The following is a 15,115-nucleotide window of genomic DNA, read 5'->3' on the forward strand; positions in this document are numbered from 1 at the left end:
GAGTCAAAAAACCTGATGTGAGGCCAGTTTCTCTGGGTGACCTCAGGCAAGTCACGTCCCCACTCTGGGCTGCAGAAGCCTCCATGCAACCTGAGGGCTGGGCTGGAGGATGTCGGGAACATTGGGCCCCGAAGGCTGGGGCTGGGGGCAGTCTTCCTCTCCTGTCTCTCAGTGGGACACAGCCAGGATGGGAGAGGCTGACTTGATGGCTGCAGACACAGCGAACCCAGTTAGCTGCAAGCTGCTCAGTGGGCGTTGTGCGAGCATTGGTCAGCCTGGCCTCTGGCTCCTCCTCCAGCACATGTCAGCCCTCAACGACAGCAACAGTAATCACAGGTCCCATGGATTATGAGCACGTGCCAGGCAGTGTCCTACATACCTGACAAACTTTATTATTTGACAGGTAAAAAGCCAGGCTCTCACACTGGACTGCCTAGGTTCTAACCATCTCTGCCACGTATCAGCTTTGCAAGTCACGTGACAGCTCTGTGCCCGAGTGGCTTAATCTGTAATCTGGGGGAAATAACTGTACCCACCTCAAGGATGGTTGCAAAAATTAAATGAGTGAAACATGGAAATTGCTTTCTGTCGAACACCTGGGCTGCCTGGAACTTGCCCAGGTAGGAAGTCAGGCATCCTGTGGTTCAGGCCCAGGTCCATTGCCCGGGCACTGGCCTTTCGAGATGCTTGGTGGAAAGTGAGCATCGAAGTTGGTGTAGCCTGTGGAGCTAAACTGTGTACGTACTTCCTGGGGGTGGGAATGAAGTTCAAGGTGAGCACCCGGTGGGCTACTGGAATCAATAGGTATGGAAAGTGCCCAGTGATGAGAGCCGCACCGAGGAGGCCAGGCTATTAGGCAATCTGTGAAGGGTCAAGCAGCTGGAACTACTGGAAGGTCTAGAAATCAGAGCCGCACACGGCTGGGGAAAGAACTGAGCCCTGCGGACATATATTTCCTCTTCCCAGACAGAAGCAGAGGGGAGGGGGCAAGAGCCTCGGGCTGGGGGTAGGGGGCTGCGGGGGTGACGGGAGATTCCCCTTGTGCCTGTGTTGGAAAGGGGAGGGGCTTAAGGGCTTGGTCTGGGGCTAGGGTCACAGCTGGACCCAAGGCCAAGGTCAGGTCTCAGTCTGGTTGGGGGAAGGGAGACCTGCACTTTTAGGTGTGTCCAGAACCAGCCTCACTGTGTCCGTCCTTTTGGGGAAGTAAGGCAGCATCCCTCCTCAGAGGTCTGACCCTACCCCTGCATGCTCCCTGAGCTGGTCCTGGGGCTCTGGAGCCTTCTGAGCAATGAAGCCCCATGAGAAGCCTGGATTCCCCTTAGGAATCCCCCCATGTGGAAAGTGCCCTCGAACGTACCATCAGCCGCCCCTACCCCATGACCACAGCAACAACGGGGTCCTGATTCAATTATTCTGCCCTTTGGGCAGATGAAGGCTCCCTCCCATCTTGCAGTTGGGAGCAAGTTTTCTTGGCCATGGCCTCGGTGCTTCTCTTCATCACGCCCCCTGTGGTCAGCTGCGGTGTAGACCTGGAAGGGGTCGAATCCAGCCTCCAACTCTTAACTAGCTGAGAGGTAACTCAAGCGACTTAAGCCCGAGATTCCTCAACTGCAAAGAAGAGGCATTAACCTCACAGATTGTACTGATAGTTGAATAAGACAGATCATGCTCAAGGACCCAGCACAGCTTCTGGCATTATTATTAGTCCAGTCTGCAAGCGCCTGCTGGGGTGCGGGCAGCTGTAATGTTCAAAATTGCCACGAGGTGGAGCCAGATACACACAGATCCTGTTAACTAAGGCACTTGCAGTTACAGTGGTGCCTAAACTCCAATCAACTTTAAGACCCAACTCATAGGTCCTGGGAAAGGGAAGGAGTCAAATAATCTCCAGAATGCTTGTCTCTTACACATCTGACTCGCTATGAATGTCTTCTGTTCCTATAGCCATCAGTCCCTACTCCAGACCTGGACCATTACAATGGCCAGCTGGTTCTGATAAGATCACTCAGAACCAGGAAAGACCCCACCCCTCCCAAATTCTTCTCCCTCACCTGATGCTGAAGTGTAGAAAGGGTTAACGACTGTTCAAAGTCACTGGATGCCCCAGACCCATTCCTCTGGGCTCAACCCAAGTCAATACTCCCCCTCTCCAAAAGGAGAATTTCTTCCAGTTCCTGGAAACTGCCACAGTCTCAGGGACTCTCTCTGACATGACTGCCCTCCCCTCCCACTCCCCTTCAGGGGCTGGCTCCCACCTCACTCTCGGCTTGAATGCTGCCGCTTCAGGAAAGCCTCTCCGACCACTTGACCGGGCTGTCTGCTGCCGTGGCCCTCCACTGGGTCAGCCGCTGCTATAAGCCCCATTACACAGGTGAAGAAGCTGAGGCCTCGGGAGTTCAAATATTTCCCAGGCCTCACAGCAGGTAGAGAAGGAGCTAAGGTGCTAGCCAGAGCAGCAGGGTGCCACCGCAGCAGTGAGCCGGGCCCTGCCTGAGCTGTCTGTCTGTCTGTCTGTCTGCCCCCACAGGCAGGGCTGAGCTGTGTCCACTCCCATGGGTCCTGTGCCTCCCTGCGGGGAGGTAGCAACCAGGGACTGGTTACAATGGAGAGGTGGTAATTACAGGGTGGGGGAACTAGTTACAGGGGTTCTTGGGGGGGGGGGGCTCACCCCTCTAGCTGGTGCCTCTAAAGGCTTCCATGGCCTTTGAAGCAAGGGAGTCGGAATGTGGGGCACCCGGGCCAACCCCTACCCCCATACCAGGGTACCCTTCCCTACCCCAGCTCCTCCCTCCCACCTCTGCTTTTGAAAGAGCTGAAGATTCTTTGCCAGCCCTGAAAACAAAGCAATTCTCTCTTCCTACATGCAACCCTCCCAGGCCTCTACTCTATGAGCTGGGACCAGACGGGCAAGTCAGAGTCAGCCTCCCTCCAGCTTGCTCGCCCAGCACAACAGCCAGGCCTTCAGAAGTTCTTGTTCCCTGAAGCTGACACTCCTTTCAGGTGGGTTGGACACAGCTTCCTGTGGTCACCTTCTGCCCACCTGCCCACCCAGGTTAAAGGGGGCCATGGCAGGGGGTGGGAACGGTGGTCTTACATAAAGGCTTATGCCATTCCGGCTCCCAGCCCCTTGTCAACCCATAGTTCCTATGTCTAGCTGGCTCTCTTGCCCATCAGCATAAAGAGGCTATTTGTGTGGCTGCCAGTGGCAGAGGGCCTGGAAGGACAGTGTGGGACATGTCCCTGGCTGGGCAGGTGGTGGCCAGGACTGCTGGGTATGGAGAGCTGTCTGACTAGGACTCATCAAAGCATGGGAAAGGGGGCAGGCACACGGATGCCTCGAAGTTCCCAAGAGCCAGTGGGGCGCCTGGTGGTGCCACACTGACCCCGAGAACTCCCAGGGCTGAGACAGTCCATCACCCTCGACCTCACGACTCTCCTGCCACGTGGGTACTGCTGGCCCCTTTCACAGAGGGAGAAACGGATTTTTAGAGGTGAAGGGATTCATTCAAGGCCACCAGCAGAGCTGGGTGTTCTGATTGTTGTCTCTGGAGTTAGTTTAATTCGATTCAAAATTTCAGCCTAGTGGTAGCCTTGAGTTCATTGGCCGACCTGGTCCCTGGCACATAGTAGGTGCTCAGCGAATACCTGCTGAGTGAAGGAAGGTTGCATCAGAGACTCTCTCCCCAGTGCTCGTCCCAGGACCTTCCATTTGCCTCTCAGAGAAGAGGAAGAAAAAGAAGAGGTAACCGATTCAGCACCTACTATGTGCTCTACATATCATCTCATTTAATGCTCTTCGGCGCCCAGGCAAGTGTGAATACAGAGAAGAGAAAGCTCCATCATCAACCCAAGGTCACGCTGTTGTCAGACTCCCGAGCAGGCCTGACCTGGATTCTGATCAGACTGAGGATGCGGGGGATCCTGGAGGAGTCTCCTCAAATTCTCGGGGACATCCTGACTGCACTGTTGTCACAATCCCTCTGTCTTCATGCTAAGTCCCGAAGCAGGGCTGGCAAAGTCCCCTCTGTCCTCCTGGATTCTGCCTTCCACAGGGGAGGACAGCCACAGCCTCGATCCCCTTCCAGAATATAAATGGGGAGGGAGGCTGGGGAGACCTTGAAGAGAAATGCCCTTTCTTGGGGCTGACCTTGTGCCCACCCCGGGCCCAGAGCAGCTGCCTGCCCTCTGCTCTGGTCCTCTGTCCCGAAATGCCTCACTCAGTGCCCTCCAAGTCAGCCCCTGGCCCAGGCCCAAACCCAGTGCTCTGCCCTGGCCAGGGATGGCAGACCCCCTCCTTTCCTGCTGGCCTGCCGGGGCGTCCCACAAACACGGCAGGTGGCAGGGGTGTTGAGGGTAGACCCCTGGGGCCAAATGGCAGCTGGCTCTCTGGGCAGGATGGGGCAGAGATGGCTCTGACCTGGCTGTGGGCCCATTCGCCTCTCACCCCAGGTCCCTCCAAACACTGAACCATTGTTCTAGGCCACAAGAGGGCAGTTCTGGGGCCCTGGGGCTGGAGAGCAAGAACCTGTCCAGCAAGGCTCCGCTCCTCCCATGCAACTTCAAGAATTCCACCAGGATCTCGGCTGGCTTCAGCGGGAAGAAATGATATAAGGAGACAGGCCCAGGCCTAGAGCCGAGAAGGGGTGGCAGGGAGCAGGTGACCCTTGGCCCATTATGCGAGCCTACTACGTGCCACTGGTGCTGTTGTGCCAGGAGGCTGGCAGTAGGTCAACAAGCAGGGTGCTGAGCGTGTGATGAGGGGGGCACACCAGCCCGGCCCGGGCCTCAGTTTTTCCCTTGGTGGCATGAAGGGCCAAACACGTCGTGCCCATTCTGACCAGGGGCTCAGGCTAAGAGCAGAGGGCCAACAATGGTCAGGTGTCGAAGGCGGGCTGCGGCCCCGACCCGGTGGCTGTGAGTGGCAGACGGGGCGGAGGCGAGCAGGGAGATGACGCGGAGCCTCACGCTGCTGTGCCCTCCCCGCCCGGGGCTGCCCGTGTGCCGGGTCTGTTAAGGTGTGTGCTAAGGCATCACACTCACAACAGCCCTTGGAGGCGGCCACTTCACTTCCACTCTACAGACAAGGAAACTGAGGCAGAGAGAGGCAACGGGCAATGCTGCTCTCTGAGTCCAGCCACCTAACTCCAGAGGGGTCAAGAGTACTCTTTACTCCCTTAACAGTGGGCAGCTGAACTTTTAATCTTGCTAAAGGAAGGACCCTGGCTCTGTTTTGGTTCACTCAGTACTTACAGGCACCAGGTCCCCTCCAAAGAGCCCAGTGTGGTGAGTCAGTGCCACAGCTGGGCTGTGGGCTTTAGGGAGGGCCTTCTGGAAAAGCCTGAGGGCTGAGCAGGACTCAGTGTCTGTGCGGGTGGGGAGCGGGGACAGAGCGGAGAGAGAATAAGCAGGCAGAGGGAACAGGCAGAGGGAACAGCAGGGCGTGTGCTTGGAGGCGGCACTTCTGTGACAGGCACCTAAGAATGAAAGGCGGTCGTTGGGCCAGGCGGCTGGAGAGATGGAAAGGTGGGTCACAGGCCCTTGGGGGCCTCCTGGGGGTGGACCTCTTCCTGATGACCTCGCCTTCCCCAAGAGGAATGTCATCACCTGGGTGGGGGCAGCAGGTCTGAGGACAGAGTTCACACAGGTACTTTATTTTTTTTAGGCAAGGCATCCCTTGGTTGACCTCACAACCGAGATTGCAAGGACCTTGTCCGCTTACAATCCCTTATTTTTTATTTTCTTATGCCCACAGCACCTGATCTTCCTGAGCGGTCTCCCATCCAAGTACTAACCAGGCCTGACCTTGCTTAGCTTCTGAGGTCAGACAGGATTGGGCTTGTTCAGGGTGGCATGTCTATAGACACTTTTGAGAACCTTTAGGTTCACTATTTCAATGGGATGCGAATTTAAACTTGAACCAAAAGAGGTATTTGCTGGGTCATATGGTTGACTAGGTTGTGAGTCTCACCAAGCCAGCCTGGGCCTGTCTGCCATCTGGGGCACCATGTGGGACTCAGAGCAGAGGCACCCGCTGCTTGGGGGCTCTTGTGCCTGCAGAAGCTGGGCTAAGTGACACCTGGCTCCCTAGCCCAGCGGCACAGCACGTGGTTCTCAGGCGCTCAAACACTGCAAAGCGAGGGAGGGCTGAGGCAGCGCAGGTGGCCCCAGGATGCTGTGCCAGGCAGGTGGGCCAGCTGCACAGCTGGGGTCACCTCTAGGCACTGCAGGGGTGCTGGGTGTGGCTTCTGCCAAGCCAGGCTCATACGCTTGTCCGAGTAACACCCAGGACCACTCAGGATTTGTCCTGTACTAAATTCCCTCAAGCTCCAAGGGTGTCTATCCCCCTCCTACAGGATTTGGTGACTAGGGCCATCCCTACCCCAAGGCAGACCATGGTTGCCCCAGACCCACACAGGATAGGCTGAGAAGCATCTTATCTTACTCATCAGCCTGCTCAGATTTGGATCCCGGCCCTCCTTGCTAAGTGAGCCATTTTAGCTCTGAGCCTTGATCTGCTCTGTGAAATCACATCACGGCCCACCAACAATGCACGACTATCACGAAGCCTGAATGACATCAGTCATTCACCCGGCAGAGATCTCCTGAGCACCTGCTCAGGGCGCTGGGGATAGAGCATGAACAGAACATGTTCTCCTGGAGCCTATATTCCCGTGGGAGGGACCAACAATAACCGCCGTGAGTGAACAGGTCACCAGCGGGGTAGTGATAAGTTCTATGAAGAAAGATGAAGCCAGGAAGGCGACAGTGGGTGCTGGGGAATCTTAAGCAGGAAGGCCGGGGCCAGCCACGCCGGGCAGCTGCTCCAAGTGAAGGCTGAAAGGAAGGGTGGGAGTGGGCCAAGGGGCTTTCTGGGGGAGGGGCCGGGTGTTCCAGGTGGCAGGAAGGGCCAGTGCAAACGCCCTGAGGTGGGGACATGTCTGGCAGGTATGAGGAGCAGCAATAGGCCAGTGTGGCTGGAGCAGAGAAATGCAGGGTAAGCAGCAGGGGCCCTCAGAGGGGAGGGGAGGAGGCGGGCTGAGTAGGTCTTGACACCGAGTGACATGGGAAGCATGAAGGATTTTTGAGCAAAGGAGTGACGTGATCCGACGTGTATTTTAAAATGATCATTCCTTCCGCTGTGTTGAAAATAGACCATAGAGAGCAAGGGCAGAAGTAGGGACACCAGCGAGGAGGCCAGAGTCCAGGCGACAGATGATACGGGCCTGGCCGGGGGTCACAGCCAGGGGATGGTGAGGAGTGGTCAGAGTCTGGATATATTCTGATGGGCTGATGAGTTGGATGGAGGGGTGTGGAAGAAACAGGTGACTCTAGAATAACGCTAGGTTTGGGTCCTGAGCCAGGGGCCCCAGAAGACCTTAGCACTGCTCACATACGGCAGTGATACAGGTCGGCAAGCATTAGTAGTTACAGCAGGGAAGGACAGGCAGGGCCCGGGAGCAACCTTCCCGGGTCCCGGGGCAGCAGCGTGAGGAGTCAAAACCACCACGCTGCTCCACGGTGGGCTCGCCAAAGGTGTCTGTAAAGAACGACCTTCCTGGGATGGGCTGGGGGCAGTGGTCTAGAAGAACAACCACCAGCAGTCGGGAGGCTGCTGAGAAAGACGGGAGGCTGGGGGCTGGGATCAAAGCAAAGAGAGCACAGGGCCTGCTGCCCACTGGCTGCCGCCTACCTCCCCCGCCAAGCCTGGGCTGTCACAGGCCTTGCCTTCCCTTGAAGATGGAAAGGAACAGTCTCTCCCTCCCGCCCCCAAAGCTCAAGGCCCCTGCCAGAAGCACTTGAAAGAGGCCTGGGGTTATCTGCAAAATTCCAATTAGATCCACAGGCTTTGATAATTTGATAAGCCACTCCACAGTTGCCCCAGAGTCAAAATACTCTGTTACTTGATCCTGTGTTTATGTTTCAGGATGGAGGCGGGGAGACCTACAATAGCCTGGAAAGGTGCAAGCAGCTCTGAGAGGGAGGGGATGCAGGCGCTGGGTGATAGATCAGCAGCCCGTCAGCCCAGGGTCACCCGCTGATCTGGGCTCTCAGGGGGAGCACATACTGCAGTGGAAGGCAGGTCTCTCCCGGCAGGTTGTGGAGGGTGAGCAGGGCCAGGAGAGGAGAAGCCCCTCAGAACTGTCTGGCCACAGCTGGCCCTGCTTCCTGAGCCACAGGCCTGTGCCGAAGGGGTTCCTGTCCTCAGGCCATCTCTTGCCAGACCAGTTATAAAGGGGCCCAGATAACTGATACCACCTCAACTAGAAGGTAGATTATTACCCTGTTGCCATGGTGACTTGGAAGCCAAAGGCTTCCTGCTAAAGCTCGGCCGTGGTCTGTAGGAGTGGAGCGTGCACTGAGCCACATTCCATCCTGGTCCACCACCTTCCATGAACAAAACTGTTGAGCACGTCCTACGTGCCATCTGGCCAGGTACACGTTACCTCCGTAAGCCCTCTTAACCACTCCACGAGTTCCTCATTATCTCGTTTTAAGGATGGGAACCAGAAAGGCAGAGGGGTTGCACAATGGTCAGAGATCCCAGGGCCTGGCCCCGCGAAGGCATGCCTGCTCCTTCGCCAACACACGACTGTCTCCCTGGGCCTGGTTTCCATCATTCCTGGGTGGCCTTCTGGAGATGGGCAAAAGCTGACCTGTTGCCCAATAGTGTGCAGGTTGACAGGTGACACAGGACCAATTTATTTAGCTGCCTGTCAGAGAACGGGATTTAAAGGCACAAATCAAAGGCAGGGTACACTTGATTTTGTGGTGATACACCTGCTACTTTACCCACTGGCCATGATCCCTCTCCCTCCTGTGGGCACAAGATCACATGTGAGTCCAATGACAACCCTCCTGGAAAGGGACATCTCCCTCCACACAGAAGAAGGAGAATGAAAGGCTTTAGGAGACCATCCCAGCTGGGAAGTGGCAGAGGTAGGCGTGGACCTAGGGACTCTGCTGCCAGTCTCAAGAGCCTTCCTCTGCCCTGAGAGGGTGAGGAAGGACGGGCGGGAGAGCACAGAGAGGGAGGATAGAGAGGACACGCCGAGAGGCATCGGGGCCACGGTCTGGCCCTGACCACTTCCCAAACCAGGGAGGCAGGCGGGAGCAGTGGGAAGAACATGGGCCTCTGTTTGGCACCAGCAAATTGTGGGTTCAAGTCCCGGCTCCAGCTGTGAGCCGCAGTTTCCTCATCTGTAATGTGAGGGTAAGGATGTAGCATTCCTGGTGCAAATTCTCTCACGAGCTTGGCACACAGTAGGTACAATGAGAGCAATGCTTCCCCCTCTCACGAGAACACACATTTGTAACATGGTGACATTTACCAAGCTCTTGCCCAACCCTCATGTCATCTGCGTTTCATACACAATCCGTGGATTAATTCCTGTCCCTCTGTACAGGTGAGAAGAGCGGCTTAGGGAGTGATCGGCCTTGAAATCATACGACTGACTAGTAAGCAGCAGAGCTGGGCTATGACCTCCAGACTCAGCATCCTACACCCAGCGGTTCTCAACTACTCCACATTGTGCACCAAGCTACTGATGAGTTTCTTAAGCCTGTGGCAGCCAGCAAGGGAGGTGGCCTTTGTTTAGGCCAGGTGAGCCTCAGAGCCGGGTGAGACGTTTTCCTTCCTTGAAGGGCCCCGACCATTTTAGGCGTAGCCTTATCGCATGGGTGAAAAGAGAAGGGCCCCTTGTGGGCAGGACTGCCACGCGTGGGTGTGCTGGCTGTGCACTTTACAACCTCTGTGGGCATCATTCGCGGAATGCTATATGAGTGATGCCCCTGGAGCTGTGTGACACACACCCCTGTCTTTGGGCTTTCTCCTCCCCATCACCAGATGGCCCTCTGCCACTCCCTACCTGTCTCGGACAATTCCTCTGTCCTATTCTTTCCCTTCCCTCCGTAGGATCCACCCCAGCTGCCTCTCTCTCACCCACCCTGGCACTCTACGATTTCAGGGAAACAGAGGTATGGAGTGGAGCGATCGATTACCACCCCCTTCACGTCCTCTGCCCTCCCTAACCCTCCTCCCCTGCTGCCTCCTGCTCATCAGCTCCTGAGTGGAAACAGGGTTATCTCTCCATTGAGAACCTACTCTGGGGTGTGTAGGTGACAGAAATGTTCTGAGCAAGACACAGAGGCCATCAGATGGAGACTGGCTGTGTGTGTGAGAAGCCAGCATGACTGGTGGGCCATCTTGACCACCAGGACCAGAATGTCCAGCTTCTAGAGAGAAAAAGACCTACTTGGTTCCTTATTTCTCTCCAAACATGGCAACAGCAGGCAGCCCTGGGCCACCGGAATCAGAAATTTGGGTCCAAGTCTGACACCTGTCACATATCCAACCGGCTGTATGACTTTGGGAAAATCACCTAACTTCACTGGACCTGTTTCCTCCTCTATAAACAGGGCTACTAATGTCTATCATAAATTGCTACAGGTAAAAGCCATTTGGTAAACACTCCAGGTACATTCATTGTTATTTTTGACAATGGCTATAACATCTGTTGCAGCAGCCTGGGACTGCTGAGTTATTCAGCACGTAGGTTTTTAGCCTGAGCAGTCAGTCCAGGCCCCGCTAGGCCTGCATTTCAGCGGGAGCTTAGTAGCATCAACAACTAAGGGCAATCCTGGGCATCTGAACAGCATGGCCGTTACATCTCCTGTTATCTTGTCTGCTCTTTACAATAACCTGTGAGCTAGAAAAGTGTGCAGAAAAACCTGCTCCCCAGATGCAGACACCCTCACTTGCCAACCTCAGGTTAAAGGGAAGTGGGGAGCAAGCTTTGGCAATAGGAGTCTGGGAAATGGCCCGTTTCTTTGGCCCATTTTTCCTCAGGCTGGTTGGCCTTGTCCCCACATCCTGACCTCCAGGCTGGCTGCGGCTCTAGTCCATACCCCTCAAACACAAGGGAGAGGCTGGAGCTGCCACTTACTCTTTTGGGGGGTTGACATCCTCTGGTCGGGCCTCAAAGAACCGAAAGACTTCATCACACTGGGAAATGTGAGGAGGCAGCCGGACAAGCGCCTGTGGAAAGACAGGAAGAGAGGGCATTAGGCCTGATGAAACTGGTACCAGGAAAACCAAAAACAGGACCAACTTGGGTCAAGAGAGATGGGAAAAGCTCAAAAACTCTGCTGTGGAAGACAGTTAACTAGTCACCCACCTACGCAATAAGATAATCGATGAATTAACCAATCAAGTAACTAATAACACAACCATCCATCCATCTATCCATCCATCCATCTATCATCCATCCCTCCATCTTTCCATTCTTCTTATCTATCAAGCAGCTAATTAATCATTAACCAACCAGTCAACAAATAAAAATACCTAATCAGTCAACCAATCGACCTATGAACCAGCCAGCCAATGGCTCAACCAACCAACCAACCAACCAGCCAACCAGCCAACCAAAAACCAACCAATCGACCATCTAACTAGCCAGTCAACCAACTAAACAACCAGCCAATCAAACGAAAACAATGATCATCGAACCCTACGTCTCAGGGGCCCCAGGAACTACTCATTCCATATGACTCCTGAAAGAATTCCCTTCTGCTCCCAGACTAAGTCCAACATCCTTGGACTGACAATCCAAGGTCTTATCCCACCGGCCTTGTCTCCAACTAGCCACTCCAGCTTCATCAGATACCCACAGTCCCAAAACACTGACTATTTAACAAAAAGTTAACCACTTAACAACAAGTTGATAATTCCACCAAGGACAACAGGGTGCTACCATGGAGTCTGATAGGACCTAGGAAGTTCAAAAGGGAGGGGGTTTTTAAAAGATTCTCTGAAACTGAGTTTTGAAGGATGGGTGAGAACTAGCTGGTCAAGGTAGGCGGGGAGATCAAGCATGGTGGTTCCAGGAACTGAATGAGGTCAGTGTGGCCTAAGAGCATCGATCAAAGGAGAGGGAGCAAGAGCCCGATCTAGCAGGGTCTTATTTAGGCTACACTGAGGATGCCTAGAGGAGCCATAGAAGCTGAAGGGTATAGAAAGGTTTCTCAGAAGAGTGGGCATAAGCTAGGTTTGCAGGATTTGGACCAACAGAGAGGTATGCTAGTCTTATGGAGGATAATTGTCCAGGGATGAGGATGGGCCAGCTATGAGCTTGTTGTCCAGGGAGGACTGAGTCTGCTGCTGGAAAGTGAAGGGCCAGGGTCAGACGATGGTCAGAGTTCCTGCTGACCACCAGCACACATTCCACACCTTGCAGCCTGGGACTCAAAGGACCCCTGGCCTGGTGCAGCCCAACGTGAAGGTGTGGGGGTATAGGGTGAGGCCAGGTGGAGCCCTGCTTCCTGGGCCCCTTGATTCAGTATGGAGAGAAAACACTGGAATGATCCTTTGGTCCAAACAGACAGGAGAGGTCACCACCAAGGCACAGCTGAGGGACAGGGCCAAGGGAACTCTGGGCCGGAGCCAGGAGAAAGAAGAGGAAAACCCAGGACTCTGGGAGTGTGAGGAGCTGCTGATCAAGTGGTCAGTCAAAAAGGATCCTGTCACGAGCCTGAGCCTCCCCAGCCCCATCCACCGGGGCCGCTTCAGGTGCAATGACCCAATCGAGCCGCTCCCCGTGCCAAGCATGCTGGGGCCTCCATGTGTGTGCACGCTGGGAACTCTCGCGTTGAGCTCATGAGGGCGGATCTCATCCGTATGTTACAGATTTGGGGACGGAGGCTCAGGGAGGTCACGTGGCCTGCCCACGGGCCTCGTCAAGGTGGGAAAAACCTCCCTAGAAGGCCAGCTCTAGGTGGGCAGGGACTTTAGTTTGGTCTCTTGACTGCCATGTCCCCAGATCCTAGAAGAGTGCCTGGCACAGAGCGGGGACTCGATAAGTGTTTGTTTGTTTGAATGAATGAATGAATGAATGAATGAATAGGATTTTGGTGTACAGAAGCTCAATATCCAGTAGTAGTGGGACATGATAATGGGACCAAAAAAGCAATGTGGTCTTAGGATGCATTGAGATAATTGTTGTGCTGAGGAAGAGGGAAGCGATAGTTTAATTCTTCTCTGAGCTGGTTAGGTAACTATGTGAGTGTGGCATCAGTCACTAGGCATCCTACCACAATGACCCTTCTCTGTGCCAAACCCACACCTGGGCAAGATGAGACAAGAGCCTACTGTAGCTGATAAGACAACACTATGCACCTCTGAGCTGTTTCTTCTAGAGCCCGTGGCTTTCCAAGGGTCTCTAACAGATTACACCCACATGAACAGCCAGGAAATGGAAGAGGAAAATTAACATTTAATATGTAACTAATACGTGTCAGTCACTGTCCTAGGACCCCTGACTCTCCAGGCATCTGACACACAATGAGGGCTTTCCAGGGTGTGCCCGACACTGGGCTGTGCCCTAGTGATACACAGCCCCTGCCCTTGCAAGAGCACATCTGATGATGTGTCAACCCCTTTTTGTCCTGGAGGTAGACGTTGTTGCCTCTGTTAATGACGGGGACGCGGAAGCTGTTAGGGGTGAATCACAACTAAGGTAAGTGGCAGAATGAAGCCCTGTGCTCAGAAGGTAGGCTGGGGGGCACTTGCCCCCACAGTGTTCAAGTTTTCATTGAACACATATGGTATGTAGTTTTCTTCCCCAGGAAAGGTAGAAGGAAAAGGGGGGAGGGGGAAACACAAGGAAGAGACACAGAGAGACAGACATAGTGAAGGTGGGGGCAGGGAGAGAGAGACCAACGGACAGAGAGATGGGGGGGGGGGGGGAGAGAGAGAGAGAGAGAGAGAGAGAGAGAGAGAAGTGAAAATCAGGCATGTGCAGAGCAAGTACTTCTGGCTGGAGGCAGGATGAACCCATCACCAGGGGGACCCAGGCTGTGTGCAGCGACGCTCCCAGAGTGACCACCCTGAAGGAGAAGGAGAGGGGAGGAAGGGCAGGTCTCCAGCCGGCCTGGAGCACTAGCAGCCTCCCAGCTCCGTGTGCCGCCACCCACCCAGGCACAGCCCCGGGCTGGGCCACAGCTCACAGGCACCAGCGGTTGAACACAGGGGCTCTTCAAAGGCTGGCATTCCAGGGGCAGAGGACGTGTGGGCTGTGAAGGCTTCAGACAAAGGGGCCTTTGGGTCGAACCACTGTGGTGGCATCTTTATTTAACAGGGAGCCTGAGGGATGCCGCATTGAGGGCTCGTCCTGATTTCAGGCTGACAAGAGGCTCTCAGCTCGGAGCAGCTTCCATCAGAGCCGCCGCAAAGCCCAGCTCTGGCCAAAATCATTTGGCAGGAGAGCCGGGTGCTGAGCAGTCAGTCCCAGAGGCCTCAGCTGGGGATAACTGCCAAAGCCGGGAACCCCCACACCTAGCCATACTGAGAGAAGTGGGGGCGGCGGCGGGGGGGGGGGCGTGTAGTACATGGGTATTTCTGGGGCACCACCCCTGGTTCAGGCCTAAAATCCTGCCACTGGAAATTCAAGCTGTATGCCACGGTGTGGTTAAGTCAGGGCCTCAACGCCAGGCGGACGTGGGCTTGAGTCCTGGCTCTGCCATTCATGGGCCATGTGATGCTGAGCTCAGTACAATGGATTTGCTATGTCACCCACCTGTTTGGGGGTCAAGTCAGATCATCAACACGAAGAGCCTAGCACAGCGCCTGGCTCCAAGCAAACATTCAGTAAATGTTCGCTGTCGCACTGGAAGGGGAGTCAGGAGATCTCAATTCTAATCCCAATTCTGCCTTTACAGACTTCCTTCATGACCTTGGGTGGCTCACCTCACCTCTCTGGGCTGTTTCTTCTAGGATAAAACAGACTAGCTCTGTAATCTCAAACTATAGCCCCTGGAACACCTGTTTGATAAGGTAAAACAAGTTCTGTGGCTTATGTGAAAGAATGCTGTGGAGATCCCATGTTGGTCTTGGAGCTCACCATGCTCATTAGCATAGCAAAGGCTCTGAGAGGTCCTGCAGGAAAGAAACCAGGAGAGCTTTGTTTAGGCCAGCATTTATTAATAATAATGATATCCTGGGGGGATGGACTCATTTAATCATCACATTAAATCCAAGAGATGGGTATGATGACGATTCCAATTTTATGTAAGGAAAAACTAGAGAAAGCACAGAGAGGTTAAGTAACTGGCCATCTTCCGC

General features: G+C 54.6%; 1 protein-coding gene across 4 annotated transcripts in view; it reads right to left on the reverse strand.

Moving 5' to 3' along the window:
* SH3PXD2A (SH3 and PX domains 2A) overlaps positions 1 to 15,115 on the reverse strand; it is a 213,972-nt gene that overhangs the window by 92,890 nt on the left and 105,967 nt on the right. For all 4 annotated transcript variants that reach the window (XM_016154473.2, XM_016154470.2, XM_016154472.2 and 1 more), the window contains one exon: positions 10,944 to 11,035. In XM_016154473.2, the coding sequence (XP_016009959.2) occupies positions 10,944 to 11,035 (92 nt within the window). The remainder of the gene's footprint in view (positions 1 to 10,943; positions 11,036 to 15,115) is intronic.

The sequence above is a fragment of the Rousettus aegyptiacus genome, unplaced genomic scaffold, assembly GCF_014176215.1.
Source record: "Rousettus aegyptiacus isolate mRouAeg1 unplaced genomic scaffold, mRouAeg1.p scaffold_m13_p_6, whole genome shotgun sequence".
Classification (NCBI taxonomy): Eukaryota; Metazoa; Chordata; class Mammalia; order Chiroptera; family Pteropodidae; genus Rousettus; species Rousettus aegyptiacus.